Genomic DNA, 25,637 nt, shown 5'->3' with positions numbered 1-25,637 from the left:
CCCACTTTGATTCCTGTTGATTAGAACCAACTGCCTAGTAGTAGCAGCAGGATTTCTAGTCAGGCAGTGCTAAGGGAGTGAATTGACTTCATGGCTCATTGTAATCTACCTAATCCCTTCTAAACACCTCATTCCATGGATGTTAACAACCCACTCTTTTTAATGGTCTTGATGTTCCATCAACCAAGCTATCCTTTCTTTTGCAATTCTGCTGCCTCTTAGCTGCTCCTGGTTATGAAGCTCCTATTTCACAGCCCTGCAAATTATTTTTAACTCATTTCAATGAAGTTATATTTGTTTTTGCTTCAATCTTAGTGAATAATACAGTCCCCTAGTGTTATTAGTAAAACTTCTAGTTTATTTTTAACCAAAGAAAAATACACAGATGATCTGCCTTACTGGGCAACACAGATGTCACCTGTTGTCCCACAGAGTTGGGCCCCTGCTGCTCTTGGGCCCAATCCTGCAGGGCAACTTCAAATGGGGAACTGACTCGACGTGTGGCAGTGTGACACACATGCCTAGAGAATCCTCTGCCAGGGGATTTCCAGAGCTTGCCTTTGCAAATGGTGGGGGGGCCTGAAACTACCCCTGTAGGTGAATTCCTATGACAAGATCAGACCTCTAAAGCCCTGAGAGTGCCTGCCTGGGATGGCTGGAGAGCATGGGCAGCTCCAGACTGCTTGCACTCCTCTGCCATAAAGCAAGCAGAAGCCCACTGCAAAAAGCAGAACACGTTTATACTATCTTTTGTCGTGGCCACAAAGTCGGGCATCTGTGGCATGACAAAGGGTATGGATCTCTGCTGGCTTTTGCTCTGTGCTCCCATAAACGTTTTTATGAAGACACAAAGATGACTTCTGTTTTCAGCCTATGGAAACAGGCTTGCCAGACAGTCAAGTGTTCAGGTTGATTGTTCAGGCTGATTGATAAGAGTGATACCAAAGAGTCTAGAACATACCTGATAATGACCAGGAGGTCTGGGGATTAGGGAAATTTGGCAAGAGATGTTAATGTTTGTTATGTAAATGTATGATGTAAACAGAACTGCTTGATCCATGGAGGACTGGAAATCTTCAGCAATTTCACTAGGCCTAGGAGACACTATTCCTGAGTTGTGCTTCTGTCTTACCACAAGCATCCAAGGCTAACACCTTGTAACCCTTTAGACAGGTGTGTTAGTGAGTTGGTAACAGACCTAGCCAAGCCTTTGCCACTGAACCAGCCTTTGTTGTCATTCTTTGTATAACACTGAGGTCTCCAAGAGAACACAATGACTGCAGCAGCACCAGCAGCACCAGCACAGACAGCCCCTCTGACACAGCCCTCATACACAAGCTGATGTTGGCGACCAGCATGGACAGCTAGAGACCCTCTGGGTAAAAATTCATGGGGAATACGGCACAGAGGACACAACGGTGGGAGTCTACTACAGACCTCCCACTCAAAGTCCTGAGCTTGACCAGGAGTTCGCCCGGGAACTGACTGAGGCGGCTTGCTCCAGGACCTTGGTTGTCATGGGTGACTTCAATTACCCGGACATCTCGTGGGAAGATCACTCAGCAAAATCCGAGCGGTCGCAAAGCTTTCTCTCATGCGTGGATGACCTCTACCTGACTCAAGAAGTCTATGGGCCAACGAGAGGCAAAGCACTGCCTGACCTGGTACTGGCTACGGGGGACGACCTAATCGGCAACCTAGTGATCGATGGGAAGCTGGGTGACAGCAACCACGAGCTGATCACCTTCACCATCCACTGTAAAGCTGGCAAATCAGTCAGCAACACAGAAATCCTTGACTTCAGAAAAGCCGACTTTGACAAGCTCAAGAGGCTAGTCGGTCAGGCCCTCAGGGACCATGACCCCAGGGAGATGGGAGTTCAAGAAGAGTGGTTGCTTCTCAAGGAAGCGATCCTCAGTGCACAAGCTAAGTCTATTCCAACACGGAGGAAAGGCAGCAAGAAGGCACAGCAGCCCCTCTGGCTCCCCAGGGACCTAGCAGACCTCCTGCAGCTAAAAAGGAAAGCCTACAAAGCATGGAGGATGGGATTCACCTCCAAGGAGGATTATTCTGCGCTGGTCTGGTCCTGCAGGGAGCAAACCAGGAAAGCCAAGGCTGCAGCTGAACTCCAACTAGCTTCAAGCATCAAGGACAACAAAAAGTCCTTTTTCAGATACGTGGGGAGCGAGGAAAAGCAAGGGCAATGTTGGACCTCTGCTAAACCAGATGGGGCAACTGACAACTGACGCCCAGGAAAAAGCCAGCCTATTAAATAGGTACTTTGCGTCAGTCTTTCATCAGTCCCATGGGACGCCCATGCCTGCTATGGGACAGGGAGATCCGGGTGATGGGGATCCCCTACCCTCCATAAATGCTGACCTCGTGAAGGAACACCTTAAGAAGCTGGATACCTTCAAGTCAGCTGGCCCTGACAATCTGCACCCCAGGGTACTCAAGGAGCTGGCGAGCGTCATAGCCCAGCCCCTGGCACAGATCTGTGAAAACTCCTGGCGCTCTGGTGTAGTGCCCGAAGACTGGAAGAAGGCCATTGTGGTGCCGATCTTCAAGAAAGGGGGGAGAGTGGATCCGGCTAACTACAGGCCCATTAGCCTGACTTCTATCCTGGGGAAGATCTTAGAAAAGTTTATTAAGGAGGCCATCCTTGAGGGACTGGCCCAGGCTAACATCCTAAGGGATAGCGAGCACGGGTCTGTTGCGGGTAGGTCTTGTTTGACCAATCTCATTTCCTTCTATGACCAGGTGACCTATCACCTGGACAAGGGAGAAGAGATTGATGTCATATATCTTGACTTCAAAAAAGCTTTTGATTTGGTATCCCATGATCACCTCTTGGCCAAACTGCCCAGTTGTGGCCTTGGCTCCACCACGATCCGCTGGCTGGGAAACTGGCTCCGTGGTCGGACCCAGAGGGTTGTAATTGATGGCAGTCACTCATCGTGGTGCCCTGTCACCAGTGGGGTCCCTCAAGGCTCTGTCCTGGGACCCATACTGTTCAACATCTTCATTAATGATGTGGACATTGGAGTCAGGAGTGGACTGGCTAAGTTCGCCGATGACACCAAACTTTGGGGCAAAGCATCCATGCCAGAAGATAGGCGGGTGATCCAGGCTGACCTGGACTAGCTCAGCAAATGGGCAGACGAGAACCTCATGGTGTTTAACACTGAAAAATGCAAGGTTCTCCACCTTGGGAGGAAAAACCTGAAGCACCCTTATAGGCTCGGCAGTGCTACGTTGGATAGCACTACAGAAGAAAGAGACTTGGGGGTCATCATTGACCACAAGATGAACATGAGCCTGCAATGCGATGCTGTGGCTAGTAAAGCGACCAAAACGCTGGCTTGCATCCATAGATGCTTCTTGAGCAAATCCCGGGACGTCATTCTCCCCTTGTACTCGGCCTTGGTGAGGCCGCAGCTGGAGTACTGCGTCCAGTTTTGGGCTCCACAATTCAAAAAGGATGTGGAGAAGCTTGAGAGAGTCCAGAGGAGAGCCACATGATCAGAGGTCAGGAAAACAGATCTTACGATGACAGGCTGAGAGCCATGGGACTCTTTAGCCTGGAAAAGCGTAGGCTCAGGGGTGATCTGATGGCCACCTATAAGTTTATCAAGGGTGACCACCAGGATCTGGGGGAACGTTTGTTCACCAGAGCGCCCCAAGGCATGACGAGGTCGAACGGTCACAAACTCCTGCAAGACCATTTCAGGCCGGACATAAGGAAGAATTTCTTTACTGTCCGAGCCCCCAAGGTCTGGAACAGTCTGCCAGCGGAGGTGGTTCAAGCACCTACATTGAACACCTTCAAGAGTAAATTGGATGCTTATCTTGCTGGGATCGTATGACCCCAGCTGACTTCCTGCCCTTTGGGCAGGGGGCTGGACTCGAGGATCTCCCGAGGTCCCTTCCAGCCCTAATGTCTATGAAATCTATGAAATCTATGAAATTATACTGACCAAGACAGAACACAGAGGAACAACAGGTTATATACAACACCAGGCACCGGGGGCCCTCAAGGCGGGGAGCACAACGTAACAGTAGTTTGGCTCTGACTGGGGTGACACTGGGGCTCTCAGCCCACCAGTTGACTCATGGTTGGTAGGCACTGTGCCACAGGAAGGCATTAAGGAGGGACATGAGAGGAGGAAGGTAGAACAGTTTTATGGATGGTGATAGGGTCTCCTTTCAGGCATCAGAGCAGTTTTCTGCATAAGATGATCAAGAACAGCCTTGCTGGCAGAGGAGGACTAGGACTCCACCTGCTCAGGGAGAGGAGGCCAGCAGCAGGGGCTCTGACCTGCCCCTGGGAGGGAAGGACAGATGGATCAGGTGGCAGGGCATGATAATGGGGAAAGGTGGGGATATTGCCTTGCAGGCCTGGGTTGGGAGGGGCTCACCTGCGGATCTGGGCCAGGGTATCTGTCACAGTCTTGCAGCGTTTCAGCAGTCCATCCAGGCGGTTGGGCTCTTCCTTGAGGAATTTCACAGCTTCCACCTCCACTCGCAGCACCACACGCATCTTACTTTGCAGGCTGGGGAACTGAGCTGTGGGAAGGGGCGTGGGTTGAAACAAGCAGGGTTAAGGCAAAGCCAGGGCAGCAGTGAGGCCAGGAAGGGAGTGTCCAGACTGAACCCCCACTAGATCCTGGGGAAAAAGAGAAGCTCCTGTCTCCCCAGGCTTGTGGGCCAGTCCTGCCTGGCACTGCTGGCAGAGCATAGGGGAAGCTCTCCTGCCCTTCCTAAGAGATGGTCCCTTTGTGATTGCAGACAAAGCAGCTCACAAACAGCACGGTGCTTGCTGCATCACTAGTCCATGGGTGTACACAGCCAGTGTCCACACTGCCCCACCATGTTGGCACAACAGTCTTCCCCTTGCTCCTTCAATTGGCACACACAGCCTGTCACAGACTCTCCAGCCCCTCACACACTCAGACTTGACCTCAGGCACATAGCATACATGCAGCACCCTGTTCCCACACTACCCAGCAGCAGTGCCCCCTGGGATGAGCTCTTTGGCTCCAGCGGTTAGTGCCAGTCCTTCAGTTTTGCAGAAAAAAGGCTCCCTCCGTGCCTCGTTGCCTAAACCTGCTCCCTGTCTCTCCCCACCTCTGCTGGCCCCCCCTTTCATCCTTCCCCACCCACAGCCTGGCATATGAGGGCCCCTGGCCTGGCCCTCACAAGACCGTACCATCATTTGGGGTTCAAACTTTTACCTGGGAAACTGCCCTAAACCAAGGATGTGCAGTGAGTCATTGGGGGCTCCTGGCTCTAAGCCCTATGCTTCTTCTACTGCCCCCCATCAGACTGGCAGCTGTGTCTGCTGGGCAGGGGTGGCTCTCCCTGAGTCGTCTAGACCAGTGTTTCTCAACCCGTGGGTTGCAACCCAAAAGCAGGTCACAAGAATATGTGAAAGGGTTGGAAAAACGGATCAACAAACTTAAAAATGAGAAAAATGTGGGAAACCATGGCTTTTCCCTTGCAGGCTGTCAGAGTTCCAGCCTGCCAGAGACTCTCTGCCTTGTATGCCCCCCCACTGCCCTACACACTGGGGCACTGGGACCTGGGCATGAGGGACAGCTGGTCAGAACTGGCCACTGATGTTTACAAGTGGGTGCTGGTACAAAAAAGGTTAAGAACCGCTGCTCTAGACTCTAGAGGCCACAGGGATGCTCAGATGCTCCCATGCCCTGGGGGAGTCCCCACACTTCCACTCTGCCTGCCTTGTCCTGCCTTCACATCTCCACAGCTCTTGCTGCATCATCACTTCCCATCTGGCCTGGCGCTGGGAAGTAGGCCCTCTGCCACTTTCAGTTGAGGCGCAGGGCGTCTGCTGGCTGGATGGGGGGGAGGTGTTTAGCTCAGCAATGGGAGATTGCAGGGAACAGCAAAATAAAATATACAGTGTGAGGGAGGAGGTGCCTCCAGGCACAGCCCCATGGGGGAGGAGGAAGCTGAGGCTATGAGCAACCTGCGAGCTGTCAAATTCACTTGGGCAGAGTCTCTCAAACTCAATCTGACAGCGAGCAGAGCAACCAAGGACACGGCTGTGCTCAGCATCATGTGGGAAAGCCACAAACATATTGGCAGCATGCACATGCAACCGGACTGCAGGCAGTACACAGGCCACATGTAGCCTGGACACATGGAAGAATGAGCAGAGAACAAAGAGGAGAGAGATGCAACTGGACCTAGAGACAGCAAGAAGGACTACAACAGGATCAGCAGCAGCAGAAGTGACAGAGACAACAACAGCAACAAGGACAGTGAATGAAATGAGAATGTAAACCACAAATTGGGGTTTGGACTAAAGGACTGTGATTTGGGTAGGTGAGGGTGGAGAGTGGGTGCACAGAGGTCCAGGGGAGTGGGTGCGTTTATTGTAATGGGAAGCATGGGTTTCTTAATGTGTTTTTAGGATGTGTGATGGAAAGCTTATGACAGAGGATGTATAAATATAACTCTCTCTATATATATAGAAATATATTTTAATTAAAAAAAAGGTGCGTGAGCAATGTGTAACGTGGCTACATGCAGCCACATGAGGAACATGCAATCAGAACCCATGCAAGCAACAGACACCACAAATACATGCAAACATGTTGGAAACATGGAACCCAAATATATGCAAACACAGGCAAACATACAAAAAATGTATAACCAGACTACATGCAAATGCACACAACGCTCATGCAACCTGTAACCCAATACGTGCAAACATGTTGAAAACGTGACCTAAAGGATATGAATGCACATGCAAACATGCTGGACAACAAACTCAAATATATGAAAACACACAGGAAACATACCAAAATACATGCAAACACACACAAATACACAGACAATATGCAAACCATATCCATGCAAACATGCTGGGAACATGCAACACATACAAACAGCTACACACAGTCATGTTTGAAACATGTAAACTGAATACAGACAAACCTACATGCACCATGCAACCCCAACTACAGGAACACACAGACAATAAAAACCAAACACACGCAAGCATGCAACCAGAATCCATACAAACACATGAGAACATGCAGGCAACATGCCATTCAAACATGCAGACACCACATGACCCTGACCACATGCAAACAGGAAGGAGACATATAATCTGAATACCTGCAAACGCAGGCCACACACAGCATACACACTCCTGCAGTGCTCAGAACATAAACTAATGCCTCACTGCACTTGAGAGCAAATCTTGCTCCCTCTGCACACATCCTAGGGAGCAGTGCACATGAGTGTGTTTTCAGAGTGTGTAAGGTTTCCCTCCCCTCTCCACACCAATCCCAGGCACATCTGGGCACCCCCAGGCTCCCTCTTGGTTCTATCTCCTCCCCACTGCCCCTCTCACCCTTCAGTTCTGTCAGTGTCTCCCCCAGCTGCTTCAGCACCAGGGCCTTCTCCTCCAGCTCCTGCACAGGGATGAGCCGGTGATTGTGAGCCAGGTCTTTCTGGATCCGCTCCACGGACTTCTCCAAGTCACTGCAAACATAGGTGGCAGGGAGGTCAGGCCCCCTCTTCTCTGGGTTGGGGACACTGGGCAGGTGAGGGGCACCTGGGTACCACTGCATATCTGCCTTACTGGAGAGTAGCTGGGGCTGGGTCTTGATGTACGTGCAAAAGGGCATCTTTGCACAGCTGGTGTGAAGGTTTCAGGGTTGCACATGCAAGGTCTGGTAACAGCTCATGCAGCAATCCAGAACCACGCACCAGTGCAGAAGATGAGAGCCCATGTCCTATCCTCCCATTGGACCTAAACTGGCTGGTTCATGCCTGCAGGCGGAGGGTGCTGGGGCTCCACCACTGATGTCAGCAGAGTTGGGCTCATTTCTACTGGTTGGAGTCTCACCTTCTATTGAGCAGTGTCAATTTACACCAGCTGGGAACCTGGCTTGCTGTGTGCAGTTGGACAGGGCTGATGTACACCTGCTGAGTGTGCTGCCCATTTAATTCAATGCAGCAACAGTGACTTACTCCAGTCAGGGACTTGGCCCTCAGCTTTTCATTCCCATCCCTGCTCAGTCACAGGGGGCAGGGGCAAGGAACTAGAGGGGGATAAGAGTAGTGGTGTCTCTACAAGGCAGGGAGCCCTCTTCCAGCTCTGGGACAGACGGACCCCAGCCCCCCTCACTTCAGCTGCTGGGTGATGAGCTCCTCCTCATTGAGATAGCGTAGTCGCTCCTCCTCTACCAGAGTGCGCTGGCGCTGCAGTGGGTCCTCGTGCTTGCGCATGGTGTCTGTCACTCGCACGCTGATCTCCGTCTCCGTCCTCCGCAGCATTGTCTTCACTGTCTCCTGGTTCTGCAGCTGCAGAGCAGGGGAGGGAAGGGGAAAAGGAGAGAGGGAAGCATGAACACAGGCAGATCCAGGGGGGGTGCATTGGTGCAGTTGCACACTCCTTTAATTCCTGCTCTGCCTAAACATCAAAACCACTGCCTGGGAAGGGCAGCAGCATTTCTATTCTGGCAGTGCTGAGAGGATCAATTGACTTCATGGCTCATTGTCCTCCCCCTCCCCCCACCCCATGCCTGCTGATCTCTCTTTACTCTGCAGGTGTTAATGACCCTCTCTCCTCTGTAATAGTCCTGATGTTCCACGATTCAAACTCTCCTTTCTTCTGCAATTTAGCTGTCTGGTAGCCATTCCTGCTAATATCTCTATTTCCCAGCCCTGCAGACTGTTTTTAGATCTCCCTAAAACCCTTAACTCAGGTGTGGTAAAGTTAATTCAGGTGTAGAAATGATTGACACTGAAGTATTGGAGGCTTTGTCAAGATGCTCAGGAAGGCTAGATTTTGTTTTATGGATCTAAGACAGACACATGCATTTAATTATAATGACAACAGGCCCAATGACATAATATCTTTTGACTCACTGGACTTTTTTTTTCCTGGTGTGTTGTGTTTTTTTAAACTTTATATATAATCTAGCAAATTAGTGCACATTCCAATAAATATATCTACTTTTTCTTCGATTGTAAACATAATAATATAGTACTAGACCCCTAGAATATTTGTAAAGCTTCTAGTTTCTCCTTAACTGGAGAAAAATGTGCTGTTTCATGTGCTGATGGGCCACACCATCTGCATCCCTGCCTTTTCAAAATCTTAGCTCCACCCATGGGCATGAGCATCCAGCCTGCTGGGAATGTCAAGACCAGCACAGAGGCAGGGCAAGGCATTCTGCATGTTGCAGGAGCCAGCAGTCAGAGCAGAGTACCAGGAGTCAGAACACCTGGGTTCTCATCCCAGCTTTATGAGGGGGTGTGACCCAAGTGGTTTCTGGATCTGAGGGAGCTTGCCTAAAAGGCAAATAGAGACAGGCCCTTGTAGGCTTGGCCAGACTTTCCCCCTTCCCCCATCTCTGCTGCTCCCCACCAACTTGTCACTGCTAATTATCTTTGGAGCTGAGCAAGTCCAAGAAAAGCCCAGCACCATGCTGGGCCTGGACCTGAGCTCCTTGGCTTAGTGGTGGAGCTGCCATCTGGCCTCTCACTGCTGCCAGGCTTGCTACCATCACCAGGAAGGGCTGGACAGTAAGAGAAGCTGTGGATGGGGATACACGATGGCAGGGGAGGAAGAGTGGGGTTGGGGGCATGCCATGGGTATGGGAGGATGGGCATTTGTTAGCCCGGATCTCAAATTTCAGCCAAGACATAGCCAATCCAGCCTCAAACAAATAACGCCTTGAACACAGGGGCTGGGCCAAAGTCAGATGTTCAATGGCAGAAAGGACAGGGAAAGGGACTTCATTGTTCACTGCATGGAGATGCTCCATGGAGCAGCAAGATATCTGCTGCTATGGTGTCTGTTCACATCCAGCCCTGGTCGGGGCTGGGGCTATGGGAGGTCTGTGCGGTGACTGCTGGAGGGTTGTTCCAGCTCTGAAGGGGGTGCAGTGCTGGTAATTTCAGCTAAGAGGCTGATACCTGGAGAGCAAGCTGTCCCCTAGGGGGTGGGGATTTCTATGGGGTACTTATAGGGTACCTTCTCCTCCAGCCCACATTCACTTTAGCTCCTCTGCCTGGTCCACGGGACACAGAGCTCAATGATAACCAAGTCCTTTTCAGGGCAGGACACCAGGGTGAGTGGGACCTCTCAGCTGGATATGCCCAGAGGAGAGCCAGGAGATCTGGTCTGGGGTGGGATACCAGTAGGCACCCCCTACCTGCAATTTCTTCAGCTGCTGCAACTGGTTGCGGAGGTCGCTGGCATTCTGCTGCAGGTCGTGGAGGTGCAGCTGCATGTGCAGGCGAGTGATGGCTGTGGGCTGCCCCGCTGGTGTGCTAGTGGTGGAAGGGGGTGGTGGGGCAGGCACTGGGGTGCCCACATTGCTCCGACTGGGGGCTGAGAGTGAGAAAGCCAGCAGGAAGTTCCATCAGATAGATTCTCCAGTGCCCCCCTCCATGCCCCTCTCTCTCTGTCCAGAGCACTTCCACCCATGCTGATATGTGCACAGTGCATTGGGTCCCTATGGGGGAGAAGACCTATATGCACATAACAGGTTCTTCTCAGTCTCTATTGTCTTCTAGGCCTGCAATGTATCCATGGCCCTGGCCCCATTCGTAGCAGTCACCCTCCTGGGAAGGACAATTATTTTGGCAAACCTTGCTGTTCTTCTTTCTAAAGAACTTGCTTCTGCCTCCCAACCCTAAAAAATCAGCATGGCTTTGGTCTAAAAAGGAGTGGTTCTGGTATCCAGAGTCTCACTCTCCCACCCAGCATCTGGCACTGACCCAGCCACAGTACCGAGAAACCAAATACCCAGGAGACCCTCCAAGTACAGCTGCTCCTTAGGTGATTCCCCACAGGGGTAAGGAACCCCAGTGGCTCCAGGAAGGGGGATAGGGGAGGGCAGGTGCTGGGCTGGAAATGCCTATGCTCCTTGGTGGGGATAGTCAGGAAATGCCCTTGGCACAGAATTAGGGAAGATTGTACCATGGGAACCTCCTTGAGGCCTCTCCCAAACAGCCCTATGGACTGGAGCCTGAAATCCCTCTGACACAAGACCCTGGGATCTAGCTATGCCAAGGACAGCTATAAGTACCCTCTGCAAGCCCTAGAAGGGAAGGGGCTCATGGCACAACACAGCCAACAAGGACCCAAGGTGCCTCCGTGAGCAACTCAAGACTGCCCCTGTCACTCCCACCCGATCACTTACGTGCTGCTGGGGGTGTCCCTCCATTGGCAGCTTCCATCTTCTCACTGTGACGAGGAGAAGAGGGGTACTCGGTGAGTGCAGAACAGGCATCTCCAGCCCCGAAGCCACCGCAGCACAGGGGACAGGAGAGCTGGGAAAGGGCGGGAGCTACCAGGCTGAACCTCAAGCAGGAGAGGAGATGCCTGGAGAGGGATGAGACGGGCTGGGGTCGTGCTGGGGTCCTCCCTGACAATGCCATCCCCTCCCCATCCTTAGCCATGACCCAATGGAGATGCTGGAGGAAGCTTTCCCTCCCTCCCTTCACCGGTATATCACCTGGGGGCGGGGGGGCTTTTGCTGGCACTGAGGATGTGAAATACCAGGCTGGCAGCACACAGGGGTGATGAAGTAGGGGCCAATTCTATCTGCAGCTGCAGCAATGCCCTGCTGTGCTGCTGGAGGTGGGCACACTGGGGATCCAGTCTACTGGGGGCTATGAGCTGCTCCAAGACAGCCTGGCAGCCCAGAGCTGGGCAGGGACCAAGTGAGGCCACAGAGGACAAGGAGGACTCATGCTGCAGCAATACACAGCGCACGGAAAGATCCTTAAGTCCTTCGGTGCCCTTGGGCCTGAACTAGTCACAAATTCATGAGGCATTAGGAAGGCCATGCCCCAGCTGTCGGGCAATTCCACAGCTATTCTCTGGACGGAGCTTTGCACCTTCCTGTAACGTAGTTGATAACAGGCAGGGTTGAGGTTATAACACCTTGCAGACCTCAGGGTTGGTCCATATGGCAAGTCCTCAGTTCCTGCATGCCAGCATCCCACCTGCCCCCAATCTGCTGTCAAGCCCATCCACTATGCTACTGGGTGCCCCAAAGGCAGCAGGAACTGAGGCCTTGTTCCCTGCCAGTCCCTGTATTCAGGATGCTGCCCCACCCATCCATGGTACATGTTAGGTCTCCTCTGGTACCATCTTGGGGCAAGGGCAGGAGTAAGGCTCAAAGACCTCTGGCTTCCTGTGTGTGGCCAACCCCCCCTGCCCCCTGCCTCCACGGAACAGCCTCGAGTTCCTGTCAAATAGCCCCGGATCCCTGTGGCAGGGCAGGCTGGGATGGAGCTCATGGCAAGCACCTGCAGGGCACTGGGGCTCTCCTGGCCTTCGTGAGAACCTGTCACCCCTGCTCCCCCACAGAAGAGCAGGGCCCAGCATCTTGCTGCTCCGCCGTGACTTACCTGGGGGTCTCGCCCTCGGAGCCCCGAAGCAGCGCACTCTGCACCAGCCCCGTCAGGCTGGCAATCTGCTTCTCCATGGCCTCCATTCGTTCCCTGCAAAGCGGGGTGGGGGTTGTGTTAGCCAACAGAGGGGATCTTCCTGTCTTGGATGTCTGCCATGTGGCTAAGAGGGGAGGGACCTAGGGGTCCTGGACCATGCTGAAGGAGGATGCTGTCTCCAGATCCATCCCTGGCCTCTTGAATTCCTATAGGGTCTGTGGGTCAGGCCCCAGCCTTCTCCAGTGTAAATCACCAGAGTTCTCATGATGTCATTTAATCTGGGTCCACTGACATCCACTCAGAAGCTGACCCTTGCTTTCCCTCCCTGCCTCAAGGGTCCTTCCCACCCTCCCCTCTCACAACATCACAGATTTTACTCGGACTCCCCCAAGGTGGATCTAGCCATGGACTTGCCCCTCCTAAGTGCTGTCTGGGTGAGAGACTCGTGCTCAGCCCACCACTGAAAGCCTCATCCTGCCAGCCTTGCCTGGCCTTCCTGGGGGCTCTGGAAGGACCGGGGGTGGCTGCAGCAGCCACGGAGCTTATTTGAAGGCCCTGGCACAGCTTGGAACCCAGACATTTGTGTTCCTGATGCCACCAAGGCAGTTCCTTTGTTTTTCTCCTCCCTCCCTCCCTCTTTCCCTGTCCTGCTGTCCCTGGCTGTTCCAAGTCATTACGCTCGTATTCTCTCCTCCATGGCACACATCAGTTTAATGAGCGTCTCCTGCCCCAGCAGCCCAGCTCCTGGCCTGAGAACAGCCACTAAGGCTGTTCCTGTGTTGAGGAGTTGAAGAGACCAAGCACAGAGGGAGAGGCCTGTAAAGCAGGATAGCAGCCATTTCCCTCCTGACTATGCCCCTTCCAGTAGCACTGGAGCACAGGGTCACTGGCTCTTGGGTCAAATGGTTGGGGAAGAGAGACTCTTTTTAGCCTCCCACCCTGCAGTCTTGTACAGTCGTGAAGCTGTGAGCTCAGGGCATGTGGCACGGATTGCAATGATGTCCTCCAAAAGCAAGAGGTTTCAGGGCCCTCAGGTGCAAACTCCTGTAACCTACCAGCTGTTCCATCCCAAGTCAAAAAGTAAGGAAGTGCTATGCAGCCCTGGAACCCAGGTCTCCTGCACTAACCATGGAGCCCTACTTCCTCCATATCACTGGAGGATGGTCACAGACTCACAGGGCTGGATGGTCTAGTGGTCAGAGCCCCCTCCCATGGCTCAGAACTCCTGGGCTCCAGGACGGCTGTGTGACCTTCAGGCAAGCCCCCGTCCTGGTTCCCTGCCTCAGTTTCCCCATCTCCCATATTCCTGTATGGGACAGGGACATATCCTGGCCATTAATGCCAAGCCCATCTCAGCTCCTTCACCACCACCCTGCTGAGAAACTGCTGCTTCAAGCCCTTTCTCTCTCCCTCACTCCCCCCCAGCCCCTCTTACCTTGTCTCTGTATCCTTGGTGGGCACAGGGGAGCTGAATCCTGACAGGGGGCGGTCCCCAGGGCCTGGAAACAGGTCTGGAGGCCCTGAGGAGCTGGGGTTGCGAGGCTTGCTGACAGGGCTCTCCATGAATACAGAGGAGCAGGAATCCTTGCGGAAAGACTGGCGGACAGGCGAGGATCGGCTAGGGGGCCCTGAGTAAGGGCTATGGGGGCTCTGCCCCTGCTGGACATCCACTAGCCGGCCATCGGCCATCTTCTGTGGGGAGGATGGAGGCAGGCGGAAACCTAGGCTGGGTCCATAAGTGTCGCTGTAGATGGGAGCATTGGGCTTGTATAGGCTGTCCTCCAACTCTGTCTGCAGGGCTGCGGCTGAATATGTGCTGAGGGAGCGGACTGAACCCCGCTTGTACAGGCCCCCAGGGTAGGCAAAGGGGTCACCCATGCCGGCCAGGGACTGGGTGGAGGTGATGCTGAGCCGGCCCTCGTGTACCATGCTGTAGGGATCAGCATACAGCCCCTCGTTCTTCACCAGCACCATGTTCTTGCTGGCCAGGTCTTCATCTGGCTTGACGTCCCGACGCTCCAAGATGGCGCTGGGGCTGGGTGAGACACCCTGGGCAGGTGGCAGGTTGGAGAGGCGGTCCCCATGGTGCACAGGGCTGCCAGCGTAGGAGGGTGGGCGCCCCCCACTGTAGGACATGCGGGACCTGGAGGGGGAGGAAGACTGGAGCACAGGTGGAGGGGAGCCAGAAGTGAGGTGGGAGGCGGGGGACATGTTGTTGAGCCGACGGGTGGGGGACGACTCCCTGGAGGTGTAGACCATCTCCCTCTGGGGATATGGGAAAGAAAGAAGCAGTGTGACCACAGTGCCCCTTGCAGGCGGGTCCCACTTCCACTGCCCAAGAGATTCACTGGGAGACTGTTGGGTGGGAGCCTTCTACAGCCAAGCCTGGAGACCCACTCAGGGATGCTGATGCTGTTTCTAAGGTAGTAGAGAAATTCTAGCTGTGTGTGGATACTGTGTCTGTGAACCTATAATGCCACCCTCCCCTTCCCCAGCTCTGTGCCCACTGTTTGCATGTGACCAGCCCCCATGAGGTGTGGATGTCCTGAGCTCCTGTCTATTACCCTTAGCCAGAGGAGGTGTTGGGCAGAAGGGGTGCCTCTGACTGGGTGCAGGGGCCTAGAGGCAAGCCAGATGGGTAGTGCCCAGTCCATCTGCAAGCTGCATCCAGCTGGTGGTCCTGATCTGGAGTCCAGAGCAGGACGCAGTGGGGCTCCATATGGCTTCATAGAGGAGAACAGGGGCGGGGGGGAAGCTCAACCCCAATCCAGCCGTGCAGGGGAGGGAAGTTAGCTTGACTGCAACCAGGCCCCACAGAGAGAAAGGAGCACAACTCAGCTCCAATCCAGCTGCGTGCAGGGATGGGATGTGACCCAGTTGTATGAGAGTAATGAGCCTTGGAAGGGCCTCAATTAGGCCATGCTGGGGGAAGGGGTATGGTTCAGCACCTATCCAGCCATGGGGCTTGGGAATTTGGCAGCTTGGGAGGGTGGTGGTATTTATTGCCACTGCTCCCCTGCTGCCAAATTTCTCAACCTGTGGGGAGCCCCAAAGGTCAGATGCCATGGCTCCATGGGCTGGATTTGGCCCACAGACCAGAGGTTGAGCACTTCTGCCCTCAACCATTAAGATGCAGGTACATATGCAGACACACATAAGCACATGTGCAGACAAACGCACATGCATACACATACACATGCGCATACACACCCACACACAGAGCCACACACAACTGCTTCTTATGGGTGAACTAGGATGGGGGAGGCGGGTTAAGGGCAGAGAGTCCCGTGGGGGAAAAGTGGCTTGTTTGCAAATGCCAGCACTTTCACATACCCACGCTCTAGTCTAGGCAGAACCAAATAAACCCCCCACATACAGCGTGAAGGCAGGAAATGCAGCCACAGACTGAGGCAGGCACCATTTGCTGAGCACTTGAGTCTGAGGAATCTCACACAAAGAGAGGGGGCAGTCAGCCGGGAGGCAGATCCCAATGCAAACTCAGTACAATGCTCCCACCCCAGTGGGCAAGATGGCCACACAAACCCAGGCACTTCCCAGAGTGAGATGGGAACATGGGGTCCTCATGAAAACCCAGCCTCCTGAAAGAGGGCTAAAGAATCCCCCCTTGCATTTGGGTTCCACCCCCATGGACCCCGATCAGCTGCAAGCCCTTTCCCTCCCCCACCCTGATAAACTGCAGCTCCCCTGCTCCTGGGGGCATAGTGTATTCTGATGAATACCCTGATTATCATGTTTATTACTCCACTGCCAGGGCTCTGGCCATCCATTCTCTTAGAGCAGCACTAGACCAGACCAGAGCCAAGGAAGACAAATGGGAGCCTGTAGCTCCTTTCACAAACACACCCAATTACCAGCCCCTTGGTCTTTGTCGCTTAATCTCTCTCAGTAACCTCCCCACACTGGCACAAGCAAAAGCCACATGATCACAGCCCCCACACTTTCCAACCCTACCTGCAGCTGACATGAATGTGGGTCTATGCATCCCCATACACTTTTGTGTGCAGGTGTTGGCATGCACGTGAGTGTATGTCTGGTGTACCACTGTGGACATATGCTTCTGGGCAGGGGGTGTTTCTGGATGCATGTGCCTTTCTTGGTGTGCACTGGCAGTGTGTGTCTGTGGCGTCTCAGCTGTGTGTCTGCCTGTGCGTGTCTCCAGGCATGTGTCTGTGTGCTTCTGTCTATGCTTGCTAGCATCAGCAATTTCCCCTGTTCCCAAGTGTTAATAAGAAATGCTGAGAGCTATGTCCAGTCCACCCAATAACTAGAAGAGAGATAACCATTCTGCTAAGCAAGACCAGTGCAGTTTCTGTGCTAGGCATGGCTTTGGTCAACATGTGTCATTCACAGCTGACAGCCAGAACCTGGGGCATAAAGGGATTCCAAAGCCACCTCATTTCTTTGGAACTGCTGTATTGTCACATTCCAAACATCTAGGTTTCATTTCAAATAAAATAATCTATACCTTCTGGGTGCAAAACTACTTTCAACCCACGGCCCAAGTTTCCCTGAGGTGGCAGAGACTGCCTGTGTCTGCTGATAGCTTGAAACAATGGCGTGCAATGTCCCCTCTACTGCAGCTAGGTGTTCACTCTGAGGTCTAACAAAGGCCCCATCTCCTTACCCGCAGGTCCCCATTGGTGATGTGTGAGCCCGGGAATGAGGCATAAAGAGGCTCTTTCCGGTAGATTTTGATAATGCTTCTGTCCTGGATATCCCTAAACAAGAAAGCAAAGGCATAAGCCAGGCATCCCAAAAGTGATGGGTGCCTACAACAGGTCCTGGGCCCTGAACCCACATGTTAGCATCCAGCAATCCCACCTCTAATTATGGGCTAAGAAGGGACAAATGCAACCCCTGGGTCTGGACATCCACTGGGGGCTCCTGGGTCAGGAAAGAACAGACTACACAGGCTGGGCTTGCGCATAAGGGACAGGACAGCTCAGCTTCCCCTGAAGCTCCTGAGACTGGCCAGACCAGTTGGCCACTAGGTCCAATCCAGCCTGGTCTATAAAGTGGGGCTAACCCCTACTGCACACTCCCCTGGGTGCCTGCAGGGTGGATGCATTACTGCATATGCTTCACCTGCTGTTTTCCATGCTCCCCTTGGCATGGCTTCCCTGATGTCATTGAGGCTGGCTCCGGGATTCACTGGGCAGCTGTCACAGGAGAAAGATGCTGGCAAAAAGACTCAGCAGCTGGTTCTAGCAGGGCATAGGCTTGGTTGGAAACCCTGGCTGGGGCTCCTTGTCAGAAAGCAGGGTAGATATGAACCTTTACAGACTAACTTCCTTATGCCAGTTGGTGCAGCCTGGGGAACTTCTGGGCCCACCTGTATTGGGATCCAGGTACAGCCTTTGACTGGGGCAAGGGGAAAACCTGAGCTGGATTTCAAAGTAAACTGGGGATAGAAATGCTGCCTAGACCCCACAAGCAGGGGGCCTAGGTTCTCCTTTCCTCATGCCCTCACCTGACATCCTCCAGCTCGTAGAAGACGTTGCGTGACTCGTCCTTGATCAAGATGGCTGTGTTGGGTGACTTCAGCATCCCCATTGTGAGCTTCTGGGGAAACATGTGGACGATGAGAGCATGCAGGGTGTCCATGCTGCTAATCTCATGGGTGATATGCACACGCCGTGTCTCATCCCCGAACTGGAGGAAGAGGACCCCTGGAAACAGAGCAAGAAGAAAGGGGGAAGAGGGAAAATGCAGCTTAGAGAGGGCATGGACTTGCTAACTCAGGGATAAGACTATCAGTCTTGGGGTCAGAAGACCTGGGGTCTAGCCCCAGCTGTGCTGTATGACTAGGGGTGAGGCTCTGTGCCTCACGGTACCTGTCCAAACCTATGCTACTGCTGGGTCCAGGGAAGAGCTACATAACTTAGGGCATTTTTACATGCACTCTGGGGGTGCTTTAATTAGAGCGGCTCTGAGAGTCGTTCTAATTAGAGTGCTGCAGCGTCTCATGTATCAGTGTCCCTGCGCTTCATAATAGTGGCAGGGGTGCTTTAACTAAAGTTCATTGAATGAGCTTTGGTTACAGTGCCCCTGCTGCCATTTTGAAGTGAGGGGACACTGATACATGAGATGCGGAGGCTGGCTGGAGCACACTAATTAGCACGTTCCAGCAGACTCGATTAATCAAGTCTGTTTCGACATGCTGTAATTACAGCGCACATATAAGTCAACCCCATATTTTCAGGTTCAGTTTTTAGAAAAACTGGCTATTTCCCTGAGCATTAGTCAATAACTACATATAAATACCCCAAACTGCTATTGCGCTTACAAAACCCCACAGGAGAATCAAATAACCAAGGCGAAATAACTAGGTTAATAACCAAGGCCCAAAGGGTTAAAGGCACTAAAAGTACTAAAATGAAAACTGCACTGAAAATATTTCTGACTGGACATTTTCACTGCATTCACACAAATACTATGAGTAGCAAAGTCATGACCACAGAGAACCTGACTATAAGTCAACCCTGAGTATACATTGAGTGTGACTTTTACAGTTCCTTAGAGAGAGAAAGATTTAAAATCAGAACAATACAGTATATGTATGTAAGTGTGTGCATTCACACATATATGTATATGGTACATTACATTTGTGTGTGCACATATGTGTGTGTGGGGGAGCTGTTTGTATGTGTACATTTATATTATGTGTGCATGCATGTATAATTATGTACAGAAACACACATAAGTATGCATCATGTATGTGTGTATAAATCAATTAGTGCATATGTCACTCAGAAAGTAAGGAATAGTGACTAGGCTTCACTGCAAATTCCTACCTGTATATATAAATAAATATGTTTATAGTATGTGTGTGTGTGTGTGTATGTACATATATGTATAAATATATGTATAGATACACACATGCTGTGTGCACATGCATGTATATACACAACTGTATGTATGTGTAGGTATGCACACACATTGATGCCATGGCTCATCAGCCTCCCAAGAATAGGAAGGAGATCACTGCACCTAAAGGAGTTACTCCTCTAATCACAAGAAGTAGCAGGTTGTTGTATTCACTTGAGCCACCCATTAGAGGGAGACATAATCACACAAAGCAAGCTTAACTGCTTGATTAATACATTCTGCAAAGTGGGGCTCCTGTTGCAAGGGTTAAATCAATTTCAGAGCCATGGGTACCTGGTGACCGCAACTTAGTCTGGCTGGTGGAGCGGGACAAAGGCAAGCTCTGGCGGAAACGATTCATCCTGTTGAATCCTATGGGCAGCTCAGCTTCAGACATGGTTTCCAGGGACTCAGCTGAAGCAAAGGAGAGTTTGGCTTGGTCGGCCAGGCCAGGCTGGGAGCCCTGGGAGTGCCGGGAACTTCTTGTCTGCAAAGGAAGAGACAAGGGGTTACAGGGAGGCCAAAGTGGGGAGTACACCACTTCTGGACTCTCAGCCATCCACAGCAGTGATGTGCCAAGGGGAAGGGGCCTCCTTGAAGAGACCAGGAAGGATCAGTGCCGATGCAACAATAGAGATCTATGGTTGGGACCTAGTCTAATGTCCTCGGGGGCTTAGTTCCAGGTCCCCACTACTGAGTCCATAATGTGCTGTCTTTCAGACTCCGTGCCACGCTACTATTTCAGTCTAAGGAAACCTTGCTCTCCCGTATGAAGCATTCGCAACCATACTGTGTGCTCCTTTGCCTCTTATAACTGCTCCCTCTCTGCTGTGTTAGTGGGCACCCTGCATTTCAAAGCCTCCCCTTGCCACACTGAGCTCCTTTGAGTTCTTCTACCATGAGCCTGCTTCAGACAGAGAGGAGAAGAGATGATTGGCAGCAGAACCCAGGGCTTGAGCACCCACTCCGGAGTAACCTTAGCAATTAAAGGAGGAAAGACATCCATTACACCAATGAACCAGCTCCTGGGAAACATAAATGCCCAGGTTATTCTGGAAGCAAAGCAGCGCTGAGGTTTATGGCTGCATGAGGTAGAGCAAAGTAATGGGTTCGGGTTTACAGCAGTAAAAATTTAATATGCCAGGAGTCCAATTTCACATGGCCAAACATATATCCACAAAATAAAGGCTCAGACGGCAGACGGGGGCTTTCTGCACAAACATCTGTAAGCCCTGTATGTGGGATATACATATTTAATAAGAACAGAGCGAAGCCGGTCCATGCTTCGCATGAGTCAATGGATTTTATACCCCACATTAATCCCATGGAAAGAAATATGCACACCCTAGGAATATATTGATCCCAGACACACAAGAGTCTGTCTGGAAGCCAAGGGCCTGCTTTGCAGAGGCACTAATTGCCTGTGGCTGCATGTGAATGCACTGAGAGCAGCAGCACCTCTGGAAGCAGGGCTGGGGTGAATACAGAGGAAGCTTGCCTGTAAGTGTCTGTCCAGATCTGAGAATGGACTGCCATCTCTGTTTAGTTCACTCTCTGTGAACATGGGTCAGGGCAGTGCCAAAAGGGTCTGCCTGAGATGATGCACCTTTGTAGCAGGCAGAGGCATAACAAGGCAGCTGGGTGCCTAGAGAAGTACCAGTGCAGCAACTCCTGGCTGGTGGGGCCACCAGCACAGATGCATGGCTGGGACAGCAGCTGTTATTTTTCTCCCTCCCCACCCCAACCCCATAGGCCAGTACCTGGGGCTACTGCCCTGGTTGCCCTGCCTTAGTTATACTACTGGTGACAGGCACTGGGCAGGCCTCACATCTGATATAGGCTCTGTCCAGAAGAGCCTTCAAGCAGGTGTCTTTGGCTGGGCATCCTGAAGCATGTCGCTCTTCTGAGGCTTTTGTGACATGGTCAAGTGAGGCCTGGAACTCAGAAGTCCTGCTTCAACCACCCATGCCATGAGCCACATCCCATGGCCACCTGTGCCCAACCCAGTACTGGAGGAGTCCCCAGGTTGCTTCACCTGGGAGGAAACAGCTGCCTGCGCAGCCCCAGGAGTGCAGGATTGGATTTGAAAGGGAACCCATATCAAAGCTGACAAATCAAATGCAGAGAACAAACAGCCCCTGGAGTGCAGGAGAGGGGCTGGAGTGGGGACAGCAGCTCTATTTTAAGACCAAAAAGAAAAATCAATCTGGTACAATAACAGCCATCATCACCACTTAAATTAGGCACTAATTGGAGCCTTTCATTAGTCCTGTGGGGTGTGGGGGATTTTTTTATGGGGTGAAAATCTTCTCTCCCTGAATAATTGCTGGAAAATCGGCTGCCTTCTTTTTCTTTTTTAAAGGCATGTTTGGCGCATGGATCTTTCCATTCCAGACACAGAGAAAGGAGGTTTCTCTCCTCTCAAACCTTGGTCCTCCCTACAGGAGCAGTGTGGGAACTGAAGGGCAGTGGTCAAAGCCTGCAGTAGTGATCGCAGTCATTCCCTATGGACTTTGGATCTGAGCCTCAGACACTTGCCCTGGGTAAAAGGAGATTTAGATGAACCAGCTGGGACTGTAAGTGTGCCAGTTGCTGAGTGCAGCACTGGGGTCTTGGAGAAAAGTCCCAAGGCTCAGTTGGCTTTTGGGCATCTGTGGCCCTGTCATGGCCCTGTCATGCCCCACCCCATGGAGTTGAGTGTTTGCTCTGCTACCATCAGAGGTAGCATGCATTAGCTGCTCAGGAACTGATATACACACAGGAAGATACCATCTGTAATCAGGGTGGGACAGACTGCGTGACAGTTTCAGACAGGGATGCCCATTTGTCTCTGTGAGTGAGAGGGCTAATAACTCACCAGAGACAAAGTCAGGAATGACTTGTTAGTCTATTTGTCATGTGTAAAGACAAATGCTGCTCTGGCCTTAGTCAGAACGCGTACACACAGGCATGCACATACAATCATCCCCATGTACACATTTGTGTATGTGTGTACAAACATGCAGACGTGTGCACACACACATCCTCATACATATATGCACAATGCATATATGTACACATGTGAATACATGCACACCCATGTAAACACACATGCATGTGTGCAAACACCTACATATGCACAGACATGCATATATACACACAAACAGGTGCACACACACAAGCATGCACACATACCCATACACATACAAACACACAAGCAGTGGCAGCAATTGATGAGAAGACCCCTCACTCAAGCACACACATACACGCACACGTACACATACACATAAATGGGCAGAGATGCCGACACTTAGGTAGACACATAAACATGCATATGCATGTAAATACAATCAACTCTGCACAAATGTGCACACAGACAAGCACACCTGCACAGGCACACATGCACATGCTACCATTGGGGCCTGCCCAATCCCTGGCTGCTCAAAGACAGGTGGGCAAGCGTGACTGAAGCAGCAGACTTGCAAGTACAGCTCTTTATTTCTTGCAAAAGAAGCTAACTTCACAGCCCTTTCTCCCTCCTGCCCTTTAAGTGCCATGAGCATGTTTTTCCACAGTGAATGCAGCAGGCAGTAAATCGGTTCCACGCTCAGGGGGATTTCAGACCTGCTCTGCACTGGTGCCCATGACGACCCAAGCACGCGTCAGTGGGGAATCAGGACCTTCGCATTCTATTCCAAAGCCTATTCTATTTGAAAAGCAAACAAAGGTGATGTTTCCAGGTGAAGAAAGTAAGAAAACAATAAAGGCTAAAGGAAAAGGGATGCTCATCCCGCAGTCAGCATGCTAGACTGAGGGGATGGCCCCCTCCTTTATTGTCCTGTCCTTCTGCCACTGATTTCCTTTGTGACCCTGGTTAAGTCACATAGGCCATATCTATGCTGCTTTCACATGCACACCCTACCCGCCTGCTCCTGCTTGCAGGCCCCAAGCTCAGAAATTGGCAATGAAGCCACAATAGGACCCCCAGCATTAGTGTGGCTATGGGGGGGAATGGGGAGCACTGAGGAGCATCATCAATCGCCCATTTCTGGGCCTGGCATGTACACACAGGAACTGGGGGATGGATGTATGCAGCTGCGACACTCCGTGAACATGCCGGGCACATGGCACGGACACAGCCTGCATCACTCTGTACCCCAGTTTCCCACCTATGAGCAGGAGTGATGCCACCCCTTTCTCAAACGCTTCACCTGTCTAAGCATCCCCTAAGCTGCAACTTCTGAGCCTCCCCTAAGCTGCAACTTCTGTGGGGCAGGGCTGGTCTGCGGCTCTGCCCATATATAGCACCTTGCACAATGATCCTGGTTAAGTCACTCAGGGACGGTTTTGAGACATATTTGCTCAGCAGTACGGATGGAGTTAAACGTCTCCACCCATCTCAGCTGGGCTCTCTGAACAGCATAATACAGATAGCAAGGCTTGGAGTAATGTACTGGGCACTTCCAGCCGCAGACCTCAAAACATGTCACAGAGGCACATGAGCTAAAGCCAGGTCCTTCTCAGCTCTGGGAGAGCTGCACTTGTTTTTTGCTCCCTTGTGATGGGTAATGTCATCCTGCTACAATTCGCAGTGAAGACACATTGAGCTGCTGTCAGAGCTGGGCCTAGACCCAGTCAGGTTTGTAATGTATCTGAAGCCAAAAGCTGGAAGGGGCCTCCTGGGCCTTGGAGTCTAGCCCATGTGTCCCCAGGCAGCTAGATCATACTGCCTTCTCAAACCACTAGCCCTAACCTCTGAAAGTCATCGGAGCCCTATACAGCCCATAAGGACTCCCATTAACATGTCCCCTCTTCCCTCTCCCCTGCAGGCATTCCCCATCCTGCTCCATTTTCTTCCCATCCCTTCCTCTCCTCCTGCCTCTGGTCTCCTGCAAAGCAAACCCAACTCTGAGCTGTACTTTCAAGCCATGTAAACTCAGGGAAGGTTTTGAGACATATTTGCTCAACGGTACGGATGGAGTTAAACATCCTGCCCGGTCATTTGCTTGTTTTGTGTGGAGGGGGAAAAAAAAATCGAAATTCCAAAAATGATTTTAGCTGAGGTAAGGGGTAGACTCTCTCCCTATCTCCATTGATATCTGCATCCTCACGCACACATAAGATTCCTTAGCAGAGTGATCATGGTTGCCATGCTACCCTCTTGGTTGCTAAGGGTTTCAGCATGTGCGCCATGCAAGTGTTTAGCTCGATGTGCTCCAGAAATGAATCGAGATGTTTCCCTCTGGAAAAGGCACCGCTTGATGTGGTGGGGAGTGGGGAAAGGAGCTTCCCAAGGAGGGCCAGGTGCCCTCCATCTGCTCCAGGTGAGCTGATTTCCCACAGCTCTCTCCTCCTCCACCAAGATTTCAGCTGACCAGGGGTTATTCATCACCCAAAGAAGCTAACTGCAGCACTAGCTTGAAACAAATAAAAACAGGAGCATGGGAATGGGTAGATTTGGGGCTTGAGGGGAGTGTGAGGATCTGTTGTGAGCCAGGTAGCTGCCCTTCATCCAATGGCATTGCAATGGGACAGCCACGCCATCACTAGTCATTCAAAAGACTAAGTGCAATATTCCCCAACTCCTCTCATTGGAGAGGACCTCTGCAGCAGCATCCTCCCCACTTGCATTTTACTGCACAGCTGGACAAATGCTGCCAGCTCCCTACCCTGCACAGCAGGGGGCAGTCTGGTGGTTCAGGTGCTGGTATGGCCCCCAGATAACCTGGCTTCAGTCCCTTGCTTGACACAGGGCAGGAATGAAGGGGTGACTGTAGTATGTGCCAATCCATCTGTGCTGGCTGCCATAGGCTACAGTAGCACGGCAGACAATGCACTATGGCAGGCCGTATGAGCTAGTGACCACTGTACAGATTTTCCAGGACTCTGGTATATACTGGGGTTACTAGTCCAGGACAAAGCCTGTGCTTCTGCATCTTCACTGCTGCTGTTTCTTGAGCTGGCTGGAGAAACCCAACACAGATATGCTACATGCATTTGTAACAGGGATATCTGTCCCTTTAAGAAGGAAGTCAGCCTTGTTGAGACATCCCAGCTGCTGTTGCTGAGTCTTCTCAACAGGGTCAATTGTTCCCTCTTAAAAGGAGCAGACTTCCCTGTTACATCTCCCTCTCCCCAAGAGTGCAGTCTACCATCCACTCTTCCAGATCTAACTCACCTCCTTCCTGGGAGAAACAGTCACCATTGCCATGTGTAGCCCTGGATATCGAAGGATTAGGGTTGCAGTGGCAGGTACCAATGCTTCAGTCTGTGGTTGGCTTCTTGCAACCATATTAAAGTAGCATGATTTGTTACAAAAGTAA

The 25,637-nt window shown here is 51.8% G+C and overlaps 1 protein-coding gene across 2 annotated transcripts in view; it reads right to left on the bottom strand.

Moving 5' to 3' along the window:
- Nucleotides 1-25,637, bottom strand: part of SRCIN1 (SRC kinase signaling inhibitor 1) — a 140,267-nt gene that overhangs the window by 22,559 nt on the left and 92,071 nt on the right. For both annotated transcript variants that reach the window (XM_090044579.1, XM_090044580.1), the window contains exons 4-13: nt 19,630-19,822; nt 17,939-18,137; nt 17,093-17,186; nt 13,883-14,712; nt 12,409-12,501; nt 11,193-11,236; nt 10,200-10,378; nt 8,165-8,340; nt 7,385-7,515; nt 4,419-4,566 (exon numbers count right to left, since the gene is read on the bottom strand). In XM_090044579.1, coding sequence (XP_089900705.1) covers nt 4,419-4,566; nt 7,385-7,515; nt 8,165-8,340; nt 10,200-10,378; nt 11,193-11,236; nt 12,409-12,501; nt 13,883-14,712; nt 17,093-17,186; nt 17,939-18,137; nt 19,630-19,822 — 2,087 coding nt within the window. The remainder of the gene's footprint in view (nt 1-4,418; nt 4,567-7,384; nt 7,516-8,164; nt 8,341-10,199; nt 10,379-11,192; nt 11,237-12,408; nt 12,502-13,882; nt 14,713-17,092; nt 17,187-17,938; nt 18,138-19,629; nt 19,823-25,637) is intronic.

The sequence above is a fragment of the Crocodylus siamensis genome, chromosome 4, assembly GCF_052110815.1.
Source record: "Crocodylus siamensis isolate JL-2025a chromosome 4, ASM5211081v1, whole genome shotgun sequence".
Classification (NCBI taxonomy): Eukaryota; Metazoa; Chordata; order Crocodylia; family Crocodylidae; genus Crocodylus; species Crocodylus siamensis.
Note: the sequence above shows the minus strand (reverse complement) of the source record. Positions and strands in the feature narration are given on the sequence as shown.